General features: G+C 39.4%; 2 protein-coding genes across 6 annotated transcripts in view; one reads left to right on the top strand and one right to left on the bottom strand.

Annotated features, from left to right (window-relative positions):
* Positions 1 to 18,789, bottom strand: part of MIA2 (MIA SH3 domain ER export factor 2) — a 102,525-nt gene that overhangs the window by 4,253 nt on the left and 79,483 nt on the right. The window lies entirely within an intron of this gene.
* Positions 1 to 18,789, top strand: part of FBXO33 (F-box protein 33) — a 33,924-nt gene that overhangs the window by 10,338 nt on the left and 4,797 nt on the right. For 2 of the 4 annotated variants that reach the window (XR_016280996.1, XR_016280997.1), the window contains exons 2-4: positions 10,235 to 10,345; positions 12,662 to 13,347; positions 14,077 to 15,956. Coding sequence is in view for 2 of the 4 variants with exons in the window: in XM_089522164.1 (XP_089378290.1) it covers positions 10,235 to 10,345; positions 12,662 to 13,347; positions 14,077 to 14,348 (1,069 nt within the window). In the remaining 2 variants the exon portion in view is untranslated. Of the gene's footprint in view, positions 1 to 10,234; positions 10,346 to 12,661; positions 13,348 to 14,076; positions 16,055 to 18,789 lie in introns of those variants that run through there. The other 2 variants (XM_089522165.1, XM_089522164.1) reach the window with 2 other exon arrangements.

Below are 18,789 nucleotides of genomic sequence, written 5' to 3'. Positions count from 1 at the left end.
GGTTGCAGAAGAGACAGACATAACTTACAAATTATTCTGTTTGATGGCTGTATCTTTATAATTATAAACTTTAACTGCCTTTGGAAAAAACACTGAGTTTGTGGTTTGCAACATGAAAGCCTTATTGGTTGTAGCCCCACCCACATAGCACAGTGGTATCATGACTTAATTTAATGTAACTCTACAGATAGTGAGCACATCAAAAAGCCTAGCATGATCTGTGGCTGGCTGGAAGTTATGCAGTTGATTGTGCAAACAGTGCATGGAAAGGTGGTGCTATTCTGTTTGGTAAGCATTTCTTAAAATATATATATTTTTATTCAACACCAAATTTAGATATATAAAAACAACACATAACATCCAAACAACAACAACAACAACAAAAAGACAAAAACTAAACCAGCTACCCACTATAATGACCTCCTTCCCTGAATGGAATGCTGATAGTGTGGCATAGAGGTTTGTTGGATTGCGACCGTAGACCAGAGTTCGATTCCCCGGCTCAGCCATGAAACCCACTGGGTGACTTTAAGCAAGTCTCATGCTCTCAGCCCCAGGAAAAGGCAATGACATACTTCCTGTGGACAAATCTTGCCAAGAAAACCCCATGCTAGGTTTTCCCTAGGGTTACCGTGTCAGAAACAATGTGAAAGCACACAACAGCAAATTTCCTGATTATGATAAAATAGTCCTACCGCTACTATAGGCATATTATTTATTATCTCATGAAGCCTAAAACAGATACATTCCTCCATCTTTTTCTCAAAACAACAATAAATGTATCCCAATCCTTAAGGTTTATCAAATATTTGTCTTTAATCGATATTGTCAGTTTATCCATTTTTGCGAGTTCATGTATCTTCACTAATCAGTCTTCTGTTTAGTAAGCTTTTGACGCCCCTTTTCACTTGCTGCCCCTCACTCCTGGAACCTTCTTCCCCCACAAGCAAGAGCCATCACTTCTTTAACCAGCTTCAAAACGGAGTTGAAAACCATCCTGTTCAGAGAAGCCTTCCCAGGCATTGCATAATTGTTGCTTACTATTTGATGTTCTTTTGGTGCCTGTTTATCAAACCATTTCCTGTATTGCTATGTACTGTATATGCATTATCCTACTTGAGAGTATTGTATTTTCCCTGGAACATTAACCATCCATTATGAAACCAAGCCCTCCCTCCAGTCCATCTGCCTTGGTCCAGGCCTCGGAGGTAGAGAGGAACTGCTGGACCTCTTACCCTTTCCCTCCACCACTCCCTTCTCCTTCTGTGTCATGTCTTTTTAGATTGTAAGCCCGAGGGCAGGGATCCGTCTAGCTAAAAAGATTGCATGTACAGCATTGTGTAAATTTACAGCGCTTCATAAATAAAGGTTAATAATAATAATAATAATCTTGCTCCGCCACAAGTCTTGGTATATAGATGGATGTTCTGTGTTTTTGAGTGAAACCTTAAAATATGGAACTGAGAACAGAATAAGTCCTTATCGTTGGAAAAATTGATGTATGCTAGTTAGCTGGAAGAACTATAGAGCAGGGTTAGGGAAAGTGTGGCCCTCCAGATGTTTGTGGATTGCAATTTCTTTCATCTTTCTCTATTGGTTAGATAAAGGGAATTGGCCAAGTCAGACGGGAATTTTATCCGGAGGGCCCCACATTCCAGAGTCCTGCTATAGAGCAAAAGAGCCCCCAGGTTTCCTAGAAATATTGGTAGCAAAATATGCTTCTGACTTTTATATGTAGCTCAGAGTACAGGCCTGAAACAAGTTGATGCTGGGTAGTTGGGGCAACAGTCTCTCCCAGATGATGTTATGCCCAACTTGGTTGCTTTTTTGTATTCTAGGAATGTGGAGTAGGATGGAGGAGGAACAGGAAATATTACCAAATTCACTAAATGTTTAGTAATAAGTTGCTAAAATGTATTTTTATTGTAATGTATAGGCATGGAAAACTTGGTTAAAAATCAATAATCATCCTGTTCTTTGAGGAAAAGAAATGTGAGGAACAGATGACAATCCACATCCTTAATTAAGTTAGTGAAATTTGACAGATTACCATCAAAGAACACGAAAAACTGTAACCTTATTATTAATATTTTTAGTCAATATTGCACACATACATATCTCTCATATTGATTTTTTTTGTCTCAGTAGTAAAAGGTTTTACATATCTTACCATCATGCCTTTCTGGAAAGTTTTGTCAAGATGATATCTGTTGTTGTTGCAATATTTCAAGGTTGCTTAATTATATATTCTCTTGTCCATGCTTTCTTCCTAATTCTTCCTAGACTGAATTTCTCTTTGCGTAGCTTATTGTGGAAATCAGAAACTATATTGCATAAACCATGGAGCACACAAAAATGTAGTTGGTGGTTGCATCTCCTAGTTTGGAATGGAAGTCACACGGGCAAAGCTGTTTGGGTTTTGTTTATTGTTATGTCTGGTTCTTCCAGATACAAAAGTCAGATTGAAATTAATAACAACGATGTATGTGTACTAATGTTCATATGTATGGCTGTGGTGGGACCATCCTTTTATGCCTCGAGGTTTCCTTTACCTCTTGCTTATAGAAGGCCCCTGGTCCTTCACACTGCCCTGTTCCTACCCTTTATACACACTCTAAATATATAAGGACTAGGGTCCCAAGCATTTTACTCTTATTAATTCAGTATATTAGGCTGAGTGTTTGTCTTTGCTTATAATGTCTAAAATTCACTCAGAGACTTCTGTTAAAACAAATAAACAGTAACATTATTGAATAATGTAGCTTAGGTCAAATTGTTCCATTTAGTGTAGTTACTTTAAGGTAACAGTTGGAGGCTTTTCACAGATTCCTCTTTACTGACTCAAGTAATCTTCCTCATCTATTCAGAATCCTTAGCTGACCGTACTGAGACCCTTTGTCTCTCTCTCCCCAGTTTCTCTACTGCAGCAATTCCCAGACTCTGGTCCTCCAGGTGTTTTAGACTTCAGCTCCCAGAAGCTTTGGCCAATGGTCTTAAGAGTCTGGAAGCTGAAATTCAAAACATCTGGAAGGCAAGAGTTTGGAAATCACTGTCTGCTGGCTTGTGAGAGTACGTCTCTGACTTCTTCTAAGGCCCAGTCAGATTCTGTATGTGACCATCTCTCAAGACCTCTTTCTCAAGGACTCTCACTCAACTCAGACCTCCCCTGAACCTAACTCGAAGTCACTCACTCCTGCTTTTATATTCTTTCCTTCCCCTGCAGCCCCACCCTCACAGTCTGCCTGAACTGTGTTTGGCTGTCAGGAATCCAAGTCTGCCCAGTGACTGTCACAATGGCATAGTGATTTAAGTATTATACTGTGATTTTGGAGATCAGGTTTCAAATCTCTGCTCAGCCATGAAAACCACTGAGAGCTGAAAGCATGAGACCTTGGGCAAGTCTCATGCTCTCAGCTTCAAGGGAAGGCAATGGCAGACCTCTGAACAAATCTTGCCAAGAAAACCCCACGATAGGTTTGCCTTGGGGTCTCCATAAATCAGAAATGACCTGAAGGCACAGAACAACAGCATGTATACTAATAGCAATAAAGTTAATCCAGCAAATTCTGTTGGGTTTGATTAGAATAAAATTTAATTAAGCTTGTAGGTCTTGGCATCTTGAGATGTGGGGGACTGCATTTAAACTCCATATCCACCAGTTCCAATGTTTCTGTTATGGTGCTTCTGAAAAATATCTTCAGCCATGGAGGCCCCCTATGACAGAGGGAGTCCTAGAGTACCCTCCCACACCAGTGGACTAACAGGGCAGCATGTCTCTTTTTTCTTACAGAAGGGAAGGAAGAAAGGAGCTATAAGTCAAGGGCAGGGTTTGGGGCCAAAATTACAGATTTTGATATGACCCATGGATAAGTCGAGGTTAAAACCTAGGGGCTTGTAACAAAGGATGAAGCAAAGGAAAACAATGCCAAAGAACTTACAAAAGCAGGCATAACATTTTGTGCTCATTCTAAAGGCTGGCTGGAAGACAGAGTAGAGGAGGGGGCAGGCCAGTGCTTCCAGGAAAGATTATGCTGTTGCCTTTCACCAGGGGATGATTCCTTTTTAAAATGAGAGTTAAAATACAATACTTACTTTGACCTGTGAAAAAGTCAACTCAGATTTTTGGAGTCAATTAGACTAAAATTTCTAGTCTTATACATGAGTTTATATGGTAATTACAAAGACATACCTCTATCACTGGGCCAGTAAATGAGGTTGGGAGAGACCACACAAATGGCTACATTAATAGTAGGTTATATTAATAGGTACATTATTGCTTGGTTAATCTGATATAGAGCTAGGCACATGGAGGCCTAGGGCTCAAATCTGGCTTCTTCCCTATTTTGATCTATGCCTGGAATCACAAGGACCTTCCATGTAAATTCCCATGCTCTTGCAACCTATTCATGATGTTGTAATCTCTTTCTTGCAACCAAAGGCTGAAGGAAAGGGCACTTACTACAGTGCAGTATGAGCAGCAAGTGAGGCAATGGCAGAGTCCTCAGCTGATAGTGTACCTAAGTGCTTCACAAGCCAAAACACAAGGAAGTTGTAGTGGGCAACTGGGCTGCCCAGATGAAGGGTTTTGCTAAATCTTCTGTTTCTAATTGTGCTGGAAGAGAGGCAGTTGAAAAAGACCTCTTCCTCTATCTTAGGAGTGAATCAATGAGCAATAGCTATGCTGCAGGCCCTCCTCCATTGCCCAGTTAGAAATATGGCCTCTGTTGACAATTAGTTGCTGACCAGAGATTTAATGGCTTTACTTGAATTTTATGTACACAATAAGGCAGGGCAGTATTAATAGTTTTTGAAAGATCTAGGACATAATATGGAACACAAAGTTCTCCAAGCAATTCTGCAAATTGCTCTAAAGCTCAAAAGCCTAATGCAGAGTGAAATTATTGTTCATAAATTCTAGAGCTAATGGCTTTGGAAATTGTTGCCTTTGAATTGCAGATGTTTCTTGAACACTACTTAATAGTTACTTTCTGTATTGTTAGGGTTTTTACTTCTCAGGTTATTATCATAAGACTAACAGATTCACAATTCATTAAGACTGCTTCAGGATCATCCACTAGTGCTACCTTTGGAACTAGTAAAGCTTGCCTGCTGATAGGAAGAAGCTATTGTATGAACTTAATGGGAAGAAACGGCTATTGTATGAACTTAATGGGAATAATATATGGCACACTGTAACTCTGTGGCTGCAATCCTGTGTATGCTTTTCTGAGAGTAAGTCCCACTGAACATTGTGAAACTTTTTTCCAAGTAAACATAAAATTGTGCTAGGTGCCACAGTTCCTAATCTGCCTATCTCCCAACACACACACATACAATCTGAGTCTGATGTGCTAACAAAAGAGTGGAAGGTATTATTTTGAAGTATTTTAACTGGTTTTAATTTACTTTCTTTTCTTAAATTGTATAAACTGTTTTTAGTCTTTTAAGATAATTTTATTATCATTGTTTAAACTGATCATGTTGCTTTTATTGTTTGAGTGGGATATAAATATTTTAATAAATAATAAATAAGTATGCACATTGTGAAATTGATAACTTCTGGTTATTCAAGTAATTGCCCTGAGTTTGCAGAACCTGAGCAGGCCTGTTGATGACAGGTTGACTTGGAGGCCTCTCATTCATAGGGTTGCCACAAGTTGAAATTGATTTGACAGCAGTTAACAACAAGTCTGCTAGACATTATAAGAGAGTGACAAAGCGGTGGCATTTCTGGGTCTTTTAGTCTAGTTTGTTTGTAAACTGTACATCTTTTATAGATTACACAACTGCCTGCAACTTTCAAATGACAGTGCTGTTCTTTTAGCATCTACAGTACCTAAGGCAAGAAATGCCATCATGCAAAGCTAAAAATAGTGATGGTGCTTGATGTTCTTGGGTGCTAGCTAGCTGTTGCTTCTAATTAAAATATTCACATTGTGGTGGCCTGGATTTTCTAAGCGGAACATGTATATCAGAAAGGAAAGCTGACCCCTTAGAAAATGTTTGGAAGGCAACCTCTGTGTGCTGCATATTGACCGTATCCAGTGCACCCACAGCACTTCCATACACAGAACATAACATTACCTGCAATTTATACATTAGGGTAGGGAAGGGAGGGGGGGTTGAGGTCCACTATTGCTTCCCCACCCCCACCCCCATTTTATTTTTAAATTAGAGAGAAAATTGGCCATAAAATGCCCCTGGAGCATCAAAAGACCGCTGTCTCTACACCTAAAACTTACTTGAAATACCAATCATCAGCCAAAACATCCCTGGAAGTGTAAATGGAATTAGAGTTCCAAGTCAAATTTTGAGGCAATTTTCAGCCTACCACATGGTTAAAAATGGGGTCCCACTGTGTTTGCCAAGGTGCATAATCTACGTTTCTTTTCATTAGTTAGAATAATTCTGGAGTTGCTACCAACTGAGTGAATGAGAGCATGGTCAAATAAAGTTCATACGGACTTTAAAAGCATGTAAAGAAATGCCTTCTTTTTTTCTCATGAGTCTTGTACCATTCAGGTTCACCGAGTTTGAATATTATGAAAGACTGAGGAAAACTATGTATTTCCCCACTGTATGCATAATTTTATATACCTCTGCTTATTTTGCACTATTTCCTGGTGAGGAGCTATTCTAGTCCACAGATCATTTCGCTCCTTTCTGTACCTTTTCCATCTTAACTATCCTTTCTGAAATGCATTGAGCAGAACTGTACACACTGTTCTTGAGTGAAGGCATTATGATTTTGACAGTTTTATTTTATTTTTTTATTCTTTTCCTAATGATGCCTAATATGGGATTTGCCTTTTTCATAGCAGTTGACATTTTCATTGGGCTGTCAACCATGGCTACAAGATCTTCATCATGGTCAATCAGTGCTATCTCAGATCGCTTCCGCATATATGTGGAGTTAAGATTTGTAGCTTAATTTGCACCATGTAATTACACAAAACTGTATTTGACATTTTAATGCCTGTTCCTGTACTGCAGGGAAGACCTTGTAGGGCTATTGTTGTTCCATTTTATTTTAACCACCTTTAATAATTTTTATGTGTTGAAATATTTACACAGAGATAGAAAGCATTAGTATAACTTTATATGTCTAAAGCTGTCTTGTGCTAAAGCTTTTACTTCAAGACATTTCTGTACCTTGTGTATAGTTTGCTGGCCTTCCACACTGTCTTTATTAGCCTCACTGAAAATAGTCCAAGGAATTGCTGTTGTCATTTGCCTCTTACTGGGTCGTCTGTAAAGGTCTGGCAAGTTATTTAATCTGTATCAGGGAGAATCCTGTTCAAGAGCTTCTAAGTAATGATTAGCCAGGTCATTGTACTTAATGTCTGAGGCCTGCAATTTGTCAGGATTTATCAAAAATGTCACAACTTTAATAAAAGCATACCACAATTACTTGAAGGTACATAAAAATGTGACAATGAGTGAGAAAGAAGCCTGCTTAGAATTTTTTTGTCCAATTCCATCTTTGCATTGAGAGCAGGAGAAGCCAAGAGAAGCAACCTATCTTCAGGACCTCCTCCTTCCTTATAATCCTCCCCGCACACTTAGATCCTCAGGGAAAAATCTGTTACAGCGTGCGTTGTAAAACAAGGCTGTCTGCAACCTCTCAGAGGACCTTCTCAGCTGTTGCTCCCAGACTGTGGAATGGCCTGCCAGACGAGATCCGTCATATTACCACTCTAAACAGCTTTAAAAAAGCTTTAAAGGCAGATCTCTTTCAGCAGGCCTTTCCTGAATAGTCCCCTGGCCATCAGAAGGAAAATCAAATGCCGATATCTGACTTCACCACAGTTTATTGAATTGTTTTTAAAGTATGTTTTAAATTTCACATTGTTTAATTGTATTTTAAGGGGGTGGGTGGGCTGGGGCCTTGGACTGTATATTTTAATCTTGTAAGCCACCCCGATTGCATTGTGTAGAGAGGCGGGATATAAATAAATTTTATTATTATTATCATCATCATCATCATCAGGCTCAAGGTCAAGGTCTTCCATTTTTCCTCTCTCTTTCTTGTGCCACAAGCATAGCCATACAATTCCTGGTGATGCTAGCTGCTGAAGATTCTGTTTTGGTGTGTATTTTGCCAACCTCCTCCAGAAACTACTCAGCATTAACTTGACAGCATTATGTTTAATTATATTACTATCTGGCATATGTCTTTTTTCTTACCACAGTATTAGTTATACTCAAAAGCCACAAATAATATTATTGACATGTTGTGATAGAGGGTTCAGAAAATGATTCACCTTTGTTAGGATCCTGTTTTTAAGTAGCAGAGCATAAAGCTCTACCAGGCCCTCCCACCTTCCTGAGCCATGGCCTTACCTTTCCTGGGGCTGGGGTCCACAGCCATTCAGTGGCAAGTGAATGACAGGAGATGGACAGATTGTACTTCAGCAGCCAGCCACAGGAAGATGATGTCATGCTTTTAAACCCCTAGAAGACTTCTGGGCCATCCAGGAGGATGCTTTTGTGGTCCAGCAAATCACTGAAGCACAGCCAGCATCAGCCAGCATCTGCCTGCCCTCCCTCCAATTCATCTGCTATCATCCTGGCCTCAGAGGGAGAGAATGGCAGGCTCAGCTCCACTAAACCTAGCCCAGAGAAAGAAGAAGGGCCCTCCTTCCAGTCCATCTTCCATGGCCTAGGCCTGAGAGGGAGAGAACTGCTGGACTTGATCCCCTTCCCCACTGCCATTCCCTACTCTTTTTGTGTCATGTCTTTCTAGATTGTAACGCTGAGGGCAGGGAACTATCAAATTAATAATTTGTAAGCCGTTGTGGCAGAAGAGCAGGATGTAAAAACTTGGAAAGAATGAATGATTTTCCTCTTGTCACTAAATGGGTACTCCAGACCCAGTAGAGGTAAGGTCAGAGCCCCATGGTTCAGCATGGACAGCAGAATTTAATTCACTGACCATAAAAATGTGTTGTTAACTGCCCTCGAATGGACCCTGATTCATGGTGACTCTGTGTATGAGACATCTCCAAGACCCCTTGTCCTCCACTGCTATGTGATCTTTAAATTCAGGCCCATGAGCTCCTTAATTGAGCCTATCCATCTGGTGTGCGGTCTTACTCTCTTTCTACTACCTTCTACCTTTCCTTCCATGTTGTTGCAGAATACTTTTTGTCTTTTCTAATGAGTCATGTCTTCCCATGATGTGGCCAAAGTACTACATCCTCAGTTTAATCATCTTGGCTTTTAGGAAGAGTTCAGGCTTGACCTGTGCAACGACACATTTATTTGTCTTTCTGGTTGTCCACAGGATCCTCATTACCCTTCTCCAGTACCACATCTCAAATGAGTTGATCCTTTTCTTATTTGCTTTCTTAACTACCCAGCTTTCTTAACTATCCAGGCTCTCATATCTGTTCATGGTGATGGAGAAGTTAGAATTGATTGGACAATTCTAACTTTAGTGCTCTGTTGTATAACTTTTCTCTTTAGGAACTGATACATAAGTGTTAGTTGAACTTCAACTGTTTATGTCACTAGCAGAACTCAAGTTATATTACCTTATTTTAAAATACTGGGTTCTGTTCAGATTAAAACATTTGTTCTGTAAAGCTTTCGCTTGGCAGTTTGTCTGCTGATGGTTAGAAGGGCTAACTGGTTTCTTGATAAATCCAGATCTTATGTACTGGCCAGTGGATATTGTAATAGCATATATGATATTTTCAGATGCATTATGTTTTGTCCCAAGAGCAATGCTATGGACTTTGGGTGTAGTAAGGCCTCTGGCTCTCGGGAACACAGCCAGAACAAAAGACTTGTCCACAAATTTCTTACGTTTCCAAAAGCTTTACTGGTTATAACACAAAAAACACAAAACTGATTTCTTCTTTTTCAGTAGTCCTTCCTAAATACCTTGTTCTCTTCTTGGTGGATTCTATCTTTCTTCTTCTCAGGACTATCTTTCTTCCTTTGTGGACTAATCTTTTTGTCAAAGGAAAATACTCTCTCCAGGTCTGACTTGGCTGAAATCTTACTACACACTGAAACTAACTAGAGGGAGACAGCATAAGACCCTGGGATTTCCCACAATCCTTGTCTTTCTTAAAGCTATAGATCTGTATTTCCCCTCTTAAACTAATACATAGAAAACCTAATATAATCTTAACTAAATATATGTCTCAAGAGCATCAAAGATGCTCTGGAGGCATGACACATTATGTACACAAATGACTTACACAAATCTTTTTCTCCCAAACAGGAATCTCCAAAAATTAAGTCTCTTTGGTGATATAAGTATTCTGCAACAACATGGAAGTATATCGAATACATACCTCAACAAAGTGGACCCAGATGGCAAAAAGATTAAACAGTAAGTTGTGAAAAAATATTCTTACATCATTCTTACTTGAATCTCTGCATTGCTTGATTGAAACTAGTTTGCAAATATGCTAGGTTTATAGAAATATAATCCTTTGTATGTCCCTGATAATTTAATGGTGTTTGTGATTTCTGTGTTCATTATCACAGTTTTTTCTGCAGAAAGTTGACACTATAGAAATGAACATGAGTATAGGTAATAGATACATTGTGGAGAGGGCATTTGGTAAAAATTTAAAGAATTAAAGAGTCTCGAAGACCAATCCAGTCCCCTGTTGTAGCAGAAATACCACCTCGTGTTCTCAGTTGTAAACCTTATTTTATATAGGTTAAAAAGCAAAAAGCAGAGAAAAGTTACCTCTCAATAGATGCTTCAAGATTGTTGCTTTGATTCCGCAAGACCAAGACTGCATCCGCACTGAAGAAATAATACAGGCTGACATCACTTTAAGCGTCATGGATCAATGCTATGGAATTCTAGTGATTGTAGTTTGTTGTTTGCTAAATGTCTCATAAACTACAATTCCTACAATCCCATAGCATTGAGCCATGGCAGTTGAAGTGGTTTCAACCTAGATTATTTCTGCAGTATGGATGCAACCCAAGTGAGAGTTGTGTTCACAAGTAGAGTGTTTGCATTGCATATGGCAGTGCTTGTCCAGCCTTTAATAAACTGACGAATTGCGGCGGTCTGCTGCCGGCGCCGCTTGCAGCATCCGGGAGCCGCAGCTTCTAAACCGCGGGACTCCCGGATGCTGCGAGGAAGGAGCGCGGAAATCGCGCTCCTTCTTGGGCCCCGGAAGTGGCACCGCAAAGTGCAAGGTGCACTTTCGCAACATCGCTTCCGCCGTGACACGTCTGGACGCTAGGCGTCCAAGACGTCAAAATGGCGGTGGCCGTGTGGAACGAACGGCCGCCGCCATTTGTTACGGACAGAGTCCGCAACAGGAGTAGGGGCATCTAGAAGAGACGCCCCTTTTTTAAACTGGGATGTCTGTAACCCGCCTGGATGTCCTTTTTAAAAACTTTTATTTTATATCCTCTTTATCTGTAGAGAAAACATGAGTGAATTGGCCTAGCTTCTCAGTATCTGTATTTTGTGCATCTCATACTAAGTTATATTCCAGAGTGTAAGATAGGACTGTTCAAATATGTGAGTATGTAATTCAGCTTCCAACCTGAAGTTGAACCAATGAAGGGGTATGTCAGTGTTGTGAAAATGATATTTGTGGTGATTTTTTGTGATAATAATTTCTCACATTTGGAATACTTATTTCATCGTTTAAATAAGTACTGATACATGAAGTAGAAGCAAACATTATTGAATCACAGTGCCATTCTCTTCAGGAGTGGTAGTAATCAATAACTACTTCGAACATGTGATAGTGAGCAAGGGGTTCCACACGAACAAAATGAATGTTGTATCCCACTCATTTAAAAAAAACATTAAGGAAAGTAATAGTACTTCAAAACCAAGAGTGGTACTTCTGTAAGAGCTTTACAGGTATTCATACTTATTTGCGTGCAGGGCGCAACGGACGCGCGCGCCCATTCAATTGAATGGGACACGCCACCCCTTCTGCCCCGCGCGCCCCCCGCGGCTTGAGCGCGTATGCTCAAGCCGCATAAGGCGCGCCCGCGTATGACGCGGGCACGCTGTACTTGCTTATTCATAATGAGATATCTTAGAGATGGGATCTAAGTCTAAACACAAAATTCATACACACTTTATACACAAATCCTCAAGATAATTTTTTACACAATACAGTGCACCCTTTTTTTATGTGGGGGATCCGTTCCGGACCCCCCTCCCGCGTAAAAAAATGCATATGCTCAAGCCTCATTGAAAGTAATGGGGCTCGTGCATGCGGCAGCGCACTCGTGCCATGGGCGCGCACCCCATTAATTTAAATGGGATGTACCGCCCCTTGCGCCCTGCACAGCTTTTATCATACGCTGAAAGCCACGTATAGTGCGTCTGCGTATGATGTGGGCGCACTGTATTTTAAATAATTTTGTGCATGGAACATAGTTTATGTACATTGAACTATCAGAAAGCAAAGGTGTCGCTATCTCAGCCACCAAGGTGGACAATTTTGGAGTATTTCAGATTTTGAAATTAGGGATATTTAGCCTGTAGTTCCACACATTTCTTGTTTCACAAGTATTAAGTGAGTAGAACTTATAGACAGTCTGCTTTGTGATAGTAGCGTTAAGTTGTTTGCTCATCTACCTAAACTAGGATCTGAATAAAATATTTTTACAGTGGATTGTAACACAAGATTGTTCCTTGTGTTTCTTCTTGCAGAATACAGCAGCTGTTTGAAGAAATATTGGGTAACAGCAGGCAACTGAAATGGCTGTCATGTGGGTTTATGCTACAAATCGTAACACCCACATCATTGTCATCTCTCTCAAACCCTATTGCCAACACAATGGAACACCTGAGTTTACTGGACAACCACATCCCTGGTAATACCACTCTTATCACTGCAGTTGAATTGGAGCGCTTTGTCAATCTTCGTTCACTCGCCTTGGATTTCTGTGATTTTACAGCAGAAATGGCAAGAATCTTGGCTGATAGTAACCATGTGCCTTTGTATCGACTGTCTCTTCTGGTCCACAATATTTCTGTAATGCACAAGTCCTTGGAAAATATGCCAGAAGATGAGGATTGGAAGGCACTGACACGCAACAGCACTAATCTTCGGGTCTATATAATGGCTTTTGATATCAAGAGTGATGACATGTTAAGGATTCTTAAGCCCAGTATCCCACTGGAGAGGATTCACTTTGACAGCTATATCACTTGCGTTTCAGGAGCTGTTGTTGATCTCATATCTCGGCAGTATGATAAGTTTCTCACTCATTTCATACTAATGAATGATGTGATAGATATGTCTGGCTTCCCAGATCTCAGCGATAACCGAACCGAAGATCCATTGGTTTTACTGGCCTGGAGGTGCACAAGGCTGTCTCTTCTGGCAGTACATGGTATGCAGCTAATTCCGTGAGTGCAAAACATGGATAGTTTAGAAATCTACATATCAGTATGTGTATGAATATACACTTGATATCTCACTCCAGGTATTTTTCACCTGGAAGGAAAGAACACCAAGTTACTAGGGAGGGAATAAATGTCACTTTGATCTCAGGCATGGGCAAATGGTTATAACTGGTACAAAAGACTCAGTTACAGAAATTAAATCTAATTGAAAGAAAGCAACATTAATCCTAATACTCTTAGATATTAATACTTTCATGAATCATTCATTCCCGATTTCTTCCTAGGTACTAGTTTTCTGGTGTGTTGAGATCACTCACTGGGTGCTTCAATCTAAAACGCAAATGCTGTGTATCTACCATGCAGTATACATAGCATATACTGAGAAAAATTCCATGAAATATTTCCTTATCCAGCTATCGAGAATACTGGGGAGGGAGGAAAGAGGCAGCCTCACAAAATTAAAATTTAAAAACATTCATTGTTTTTATGAACTTAGTAAACTGACCAAAAATAGTGGTTAATATATGTATTTATTTATATGCTGCCATTCTCCCAGAGTGGGACCCAAGGCAGCTCACAAAAGAAACTCTCAAAGAAAATTGCTAGATGGAAAAGTGGGTAGTGTGGCTGTCAGTTATATCATCTTTGGGGAAGGAAGGAGAGAAGGAATTAATGTAAAATCAGATAAAGTAGCAATGTCTGACCTTCTGTTTCAGGTTACACCGTTTGGGCTCACAACCTGATTGCAATTGCTCGTCTTCGTGGCTCTGATTTGAAAGTGCTTGAAGTCACAGAAGAAAGCATTGATTTTGACCAAGGTGAACTGGCTGATCAGGATGTGGATCCAGTGCATAATCTCATTGAGCAGGTATCCCTTGGATTGGGTCGACCCTGGCATGCAGTCATGGACATAGAATTACTCAGTGTCTTTACTGAGCCAACTCGTCATTTTTACAGAGAAATGCAAAGCTTCAGTGAAGGCATTTAGCTCTCTTTATTTATAGTTCCTGTGGTTACATATGCAAGTAGGGTCCTATTATGTTTTTCAGTAGTGTGAATTAACCCCTCTTGTGCTGTGTTTAATCAGTATTAGCTATATAGAATTATATATGTATATTCTACTTCTTGATCAAAGAACGTAGTCGGGTATTGGTTTAGAAGCTGAAAGTGGCAACGTTTAGGGCTTTCACGGTTAATGGACTTGTCTACAAAACAAAACAAAACAAAGATGTGGCCGAAGGTTGTCTGAGGTTGCCGGCTAACTTTATTTTTGTTTTGAGTAACTCTGCAACTTCACTGATTTTACTATTGTTGGAATTTTTGTGCTCAGGAGCCAAAAATCTTTTTCCTATCCATAGCCCAGTGATTTTGAATGCAGTCATTGTCATGTAAACTGGTAGCATGCTACTTAACGCTTTTTTAAGAAATCAGGACTATCAATACCATTTACTGTATACCTTTGCTTTGATTTCACGTACAATATCTGAAGCATGAAATACTGCCACTCTGCAATCTCCTTGAATATGAATCAGTAGTCTCTTGCACTGTGTAGCTTCTTCAGATGTTTACCTGACTCTGAAAGCTATAAGTTTTAGCTTCAATGTAAATGAATTATAGCTTCTTTTTCTTGTGGTCTGTCAGCTTCTCTGTACAAGTTAGCTTTGGGCCCAGATTTAAAAAGAAATGTTAAGTCTTTACACTCCAATGGGGTAAAACCATAACAATTTAGATATAAATTTATAAGTCTTCTTTGCTTGCAAACAAACATTAGTCGTGAAATCCCTAGCAACTAAGTCACTGGATTTTCTCTGTCAGCGCCTGTGTCAGCTGCCAAAGAATAGATTAAAATGAAGAAGTGCCCACATGCTGGCAGGGGCAGGCCAATTTTTGGTCAGCCAGATACTGCTAGATTGTAATATATAAGGTCGAATTTCGACCTGTGGTACACAGCTGTGCTGTGGCTCAGTCAGCAACCTCAGAACTCTTAAACATGCACCTGTTTCACTGTGAATAGTGAATGTAAAGGAAGGAAAGGAAAACAGATGCAAGCCTTGTTCTATCATAAGTATGAGCTGCTATGATGCATGAAGAACATTCCATGAAGTATGTTTTAAAATCTTGTTATATCTGAGAGGCTTTAAAAGCCGATTTAAACTGTTTCAGGGCAACCGCGGTACAGACGTGGTCTCTGTGAGACTTCCACCTGACCCAAGTTTTAAGTGGTACGAATGTTGTGCATTTAATGTTAAAGGACAGTCTGCAATAATAAAGTAAGTGGCCAACGTGGGTGCCCAGCAGTGCTGAGACCTGGCTGCCATATTGTAAGCTTTGGAAAACACAATTTATGCAACAGATGTCCAGATATGATTCTATTTATGGAAAAGTTTATATGTGTTTTACAAATGGTTTTACCATCTTATATTAAAATGACCTTTTGACAGGTGTGCGCTGTTTTGTCTCCAGTGAGCACATACCATGCGGATTTTATATGTACATCAGTAGAGTGAATCCACTGGCACAGTGTGTGTATATGCCAGATGTGGTGAGATTTTATCTTATAAATGTGATCAGACTAAAGAAACTCCTGACAGAAAATGTAAGGAAACCAGCTGAGTGTTTGACTTGATGACTGATGTTGTATGGTTTATGTTAAATGTATATTCTTTTAATCAATGAATAAAGCATTAAAACTCAGCAGTGAAAAATATTTTATCAGGATGATAATTTTACTGTCAGATGTCATGCTTTATGTTGTAAACTGCTTGCTCCCATTTAAAATCCAGAAACTTTTAACTTCTGAAATATGAAAGAGGCATTATCTTTTTTGCTAATGTTTTATGAGCACTTTAGGAAAAGAAGCTGAGCAAAACACCAGACCAGCTAATATGATCTGATATTGTATACTTTAAGCTTAAAAGTGTAAAGTACAGAAAGCCCAAATCACTTCCTTAACTTTGTTCGTAAACACATGTGAAATATGTCTATATCCCATTATTAAATAGACTGTAAACATTTTTCAGGCTTTTGACTTTACATTTTAGCTCTTCCCAAATTTTTTATTATATTTCCTGGATGACATGACTACATGGTAGACTAGAAAATAGCATGTTGACTTCTGTACAGGCAAGCATACTTTTTTTCTTTGTAATTGTTTCCCCTCTATTAGAGTTTAGTACTACATACTTAGTTCCTCTAAAGTTAAAAACTTTTATATAGTGTTGGTGTTGAGGGAGAATATTAAGCACATTCATTAGATGCCCAGTGTGATCAGTCAGATGGATGGTCACATTACTTCAGGCCTGGTACCTTTCTGGGGACCCACAACCTGCCTTTGGAGCTGAAACACAGGTGTAATAATTAGCTTCTTAAATATTCTTGAGTAGTATGTAGGTGATGGAAGAAGGTGAGTCAATTAGTAATGGTTGTCCTGCACACTAACAGAACCAGTTTTTCCTATTGTGTGTTTTTCAAATCTACTTAAGTGTGGACATATATTGCTTCTAAGGTCCAGGTTGCCTCCTTTTGGTGAGAGCACTTGTAACAAGCACAGATTATAGAATGGAAAGAAGCTTGTGTCTTGAATATCGCAAAATAATATTGAATGGTTTAGTCATGAGTGTTCAGTAATCCTTTTTAGGGTAATAGTTGTGATACACAAAACTCCAATACACATGTATTCAAGGCAGCAAAAATGTTCCAGTCATTTCTGGTTGCTATTTTACAAGATTGACCAGTGATCTGCTTTAAAAACTATAGATTACAGGGTGATTTTATGCTCTTTTCTTGCTGGATACACAGTCAGATAAACTTGGAGAACAGTATGAAATCAAATGCACAGTGTGCTCTTTTTCATATACTCATTGAAAGTAGCTCTGGAAATGTTAAAACATCTTTTATATCAAATTTTCCTTTTTTCTCAAACAAGTGCCTGGGAAACCTTCAAATTATTTTAGTGTACCATAATCATTTAACAACCAAAAACAGAAAGCAGGGGGCAGGGAATATGCTACACATAATAATAATAATAATAATAATAATAATAATAATAATAATAAATAATCTGAAAATTCATGCTTTCTAAATGTAGATTAGTGTGTCTTTGTCCCAGCATGGGTTCCTTAGAAAGACTAACTCATTTGACTCTGGCTGAAGCAAAATGTGTTCTGAAGGATCAAGCCGCTAGTATTATTTATTATTATTATATCCCATCCTTTTCCCACTTGAAGATGAGAACTGTCTACTAATGGGAGGCCTCAAACCAGCCCAGAATACATATCAGTTGAAGCTAGTGGGCTTACTTCCATCTGTGTATATGGCTTGGCACAATCAAAGTGAGAGCATGTTACTGCTGGGTTTTGAACATGTTAGAAATCCAGTGCAATGAGCAGTCTGGTGTATTAATTACTGACATTTTCACCTGCCTTTCTTCCAACCCAGTTTAAAAAATAGTAATAGCATAAAGCAGTTTATTTCATAGAGCAAAATATTAAAGCAGTTTAATTACATAATAAACAATCCACAAACTAAGAATTGTACTTATAAGCAGTACATAGCAGCACAATAAAATGCAGTCTTAAGCCAAAAGAAAAAAGTCTTCAGTTTGTACACAGGTGGGCAAAGCATAGCCTACCAAATATTGTTCTGCTACAATTCCCAGTAGCCCTCTCACTAGCATCACCAGTGGTGACGGTTGCAATTCAACAACATCAGAAAGGCTGCACTTTGCCCAGCTGTCTTTAAGGCTGTATCTGGGACAGAATTACAAAGATGTGAGGCCACCACCATCAGCCAGGCCTCCAAGGCTAGTTTTAAGGCCTGAGCAAGCTCACAGTTATGCAAATAACCTGGTCCTACATGGGCTTTAAAGATTAAAAGAAGCGCTTTAAACTGTGTGTGTCTGGGGGGTGGGGGGGGGAGCAGCCAGTTTGTACAGTGTAAGTTTAATATGCTCCAAATGTCTGTAAGGACACAAGAGGCTGTATTATACTTAGGTCAGTCCTGCTGTTCCTTCTAAATTAGTACGGTGAACTTTGACTAGCAGTGGCTCTTCAGCATTTCAGGAAGGATTCCTGAACTGTTCTCTGTATTAATTGAAATTTCCAAATTGTATTGAAAGACAGTTTGAGACCATGCATAATTTCAAGTAGGTTGCTGATTAAGGTTCCAATAGCAAATTGGAAGGATAGGCAAGGGATGACAGGTGGTCACCACCTCTCTTTTCATGCTCTATCACTTACTGTGAGCGCCCCAACCCTCCAGAGATGCTTTTTGTAAGGTGTTGGTGGGTTGCAAGGAAGGGAGCAGAAATCTCCTGCCCCTGAACTTCCTTCATTCAATTCCTCCTAAAAGCTATCATTTATAAACTGAATAGACACTAAATAAGTAGCAGAAGCAAAAGGTGAGCATTCTGTGCTATCCTTGCCTCCATT

The sequence above is a fragment of the Sceloporus occidentalis genome, unplaced genomic scaffold (genome assembly GCF_023333645.1).
Source record: "Sceloporus occidentalis isolate IW3139 unplaced genomic scaffold, rSceOcc1.0.p SCAF_4, whole genome shotgun sequence".
NCBI lineage: Eukaryota > Metazoa > Chordata > Lepidosauria > Squamata > Phrynosomatidae > Sceloporus > Sceloporus occidentalis.
Note: the sequence above shows the minus strand (reverse complement) of the source record. Positions and strands in the feature narration are given on the sequence as shown.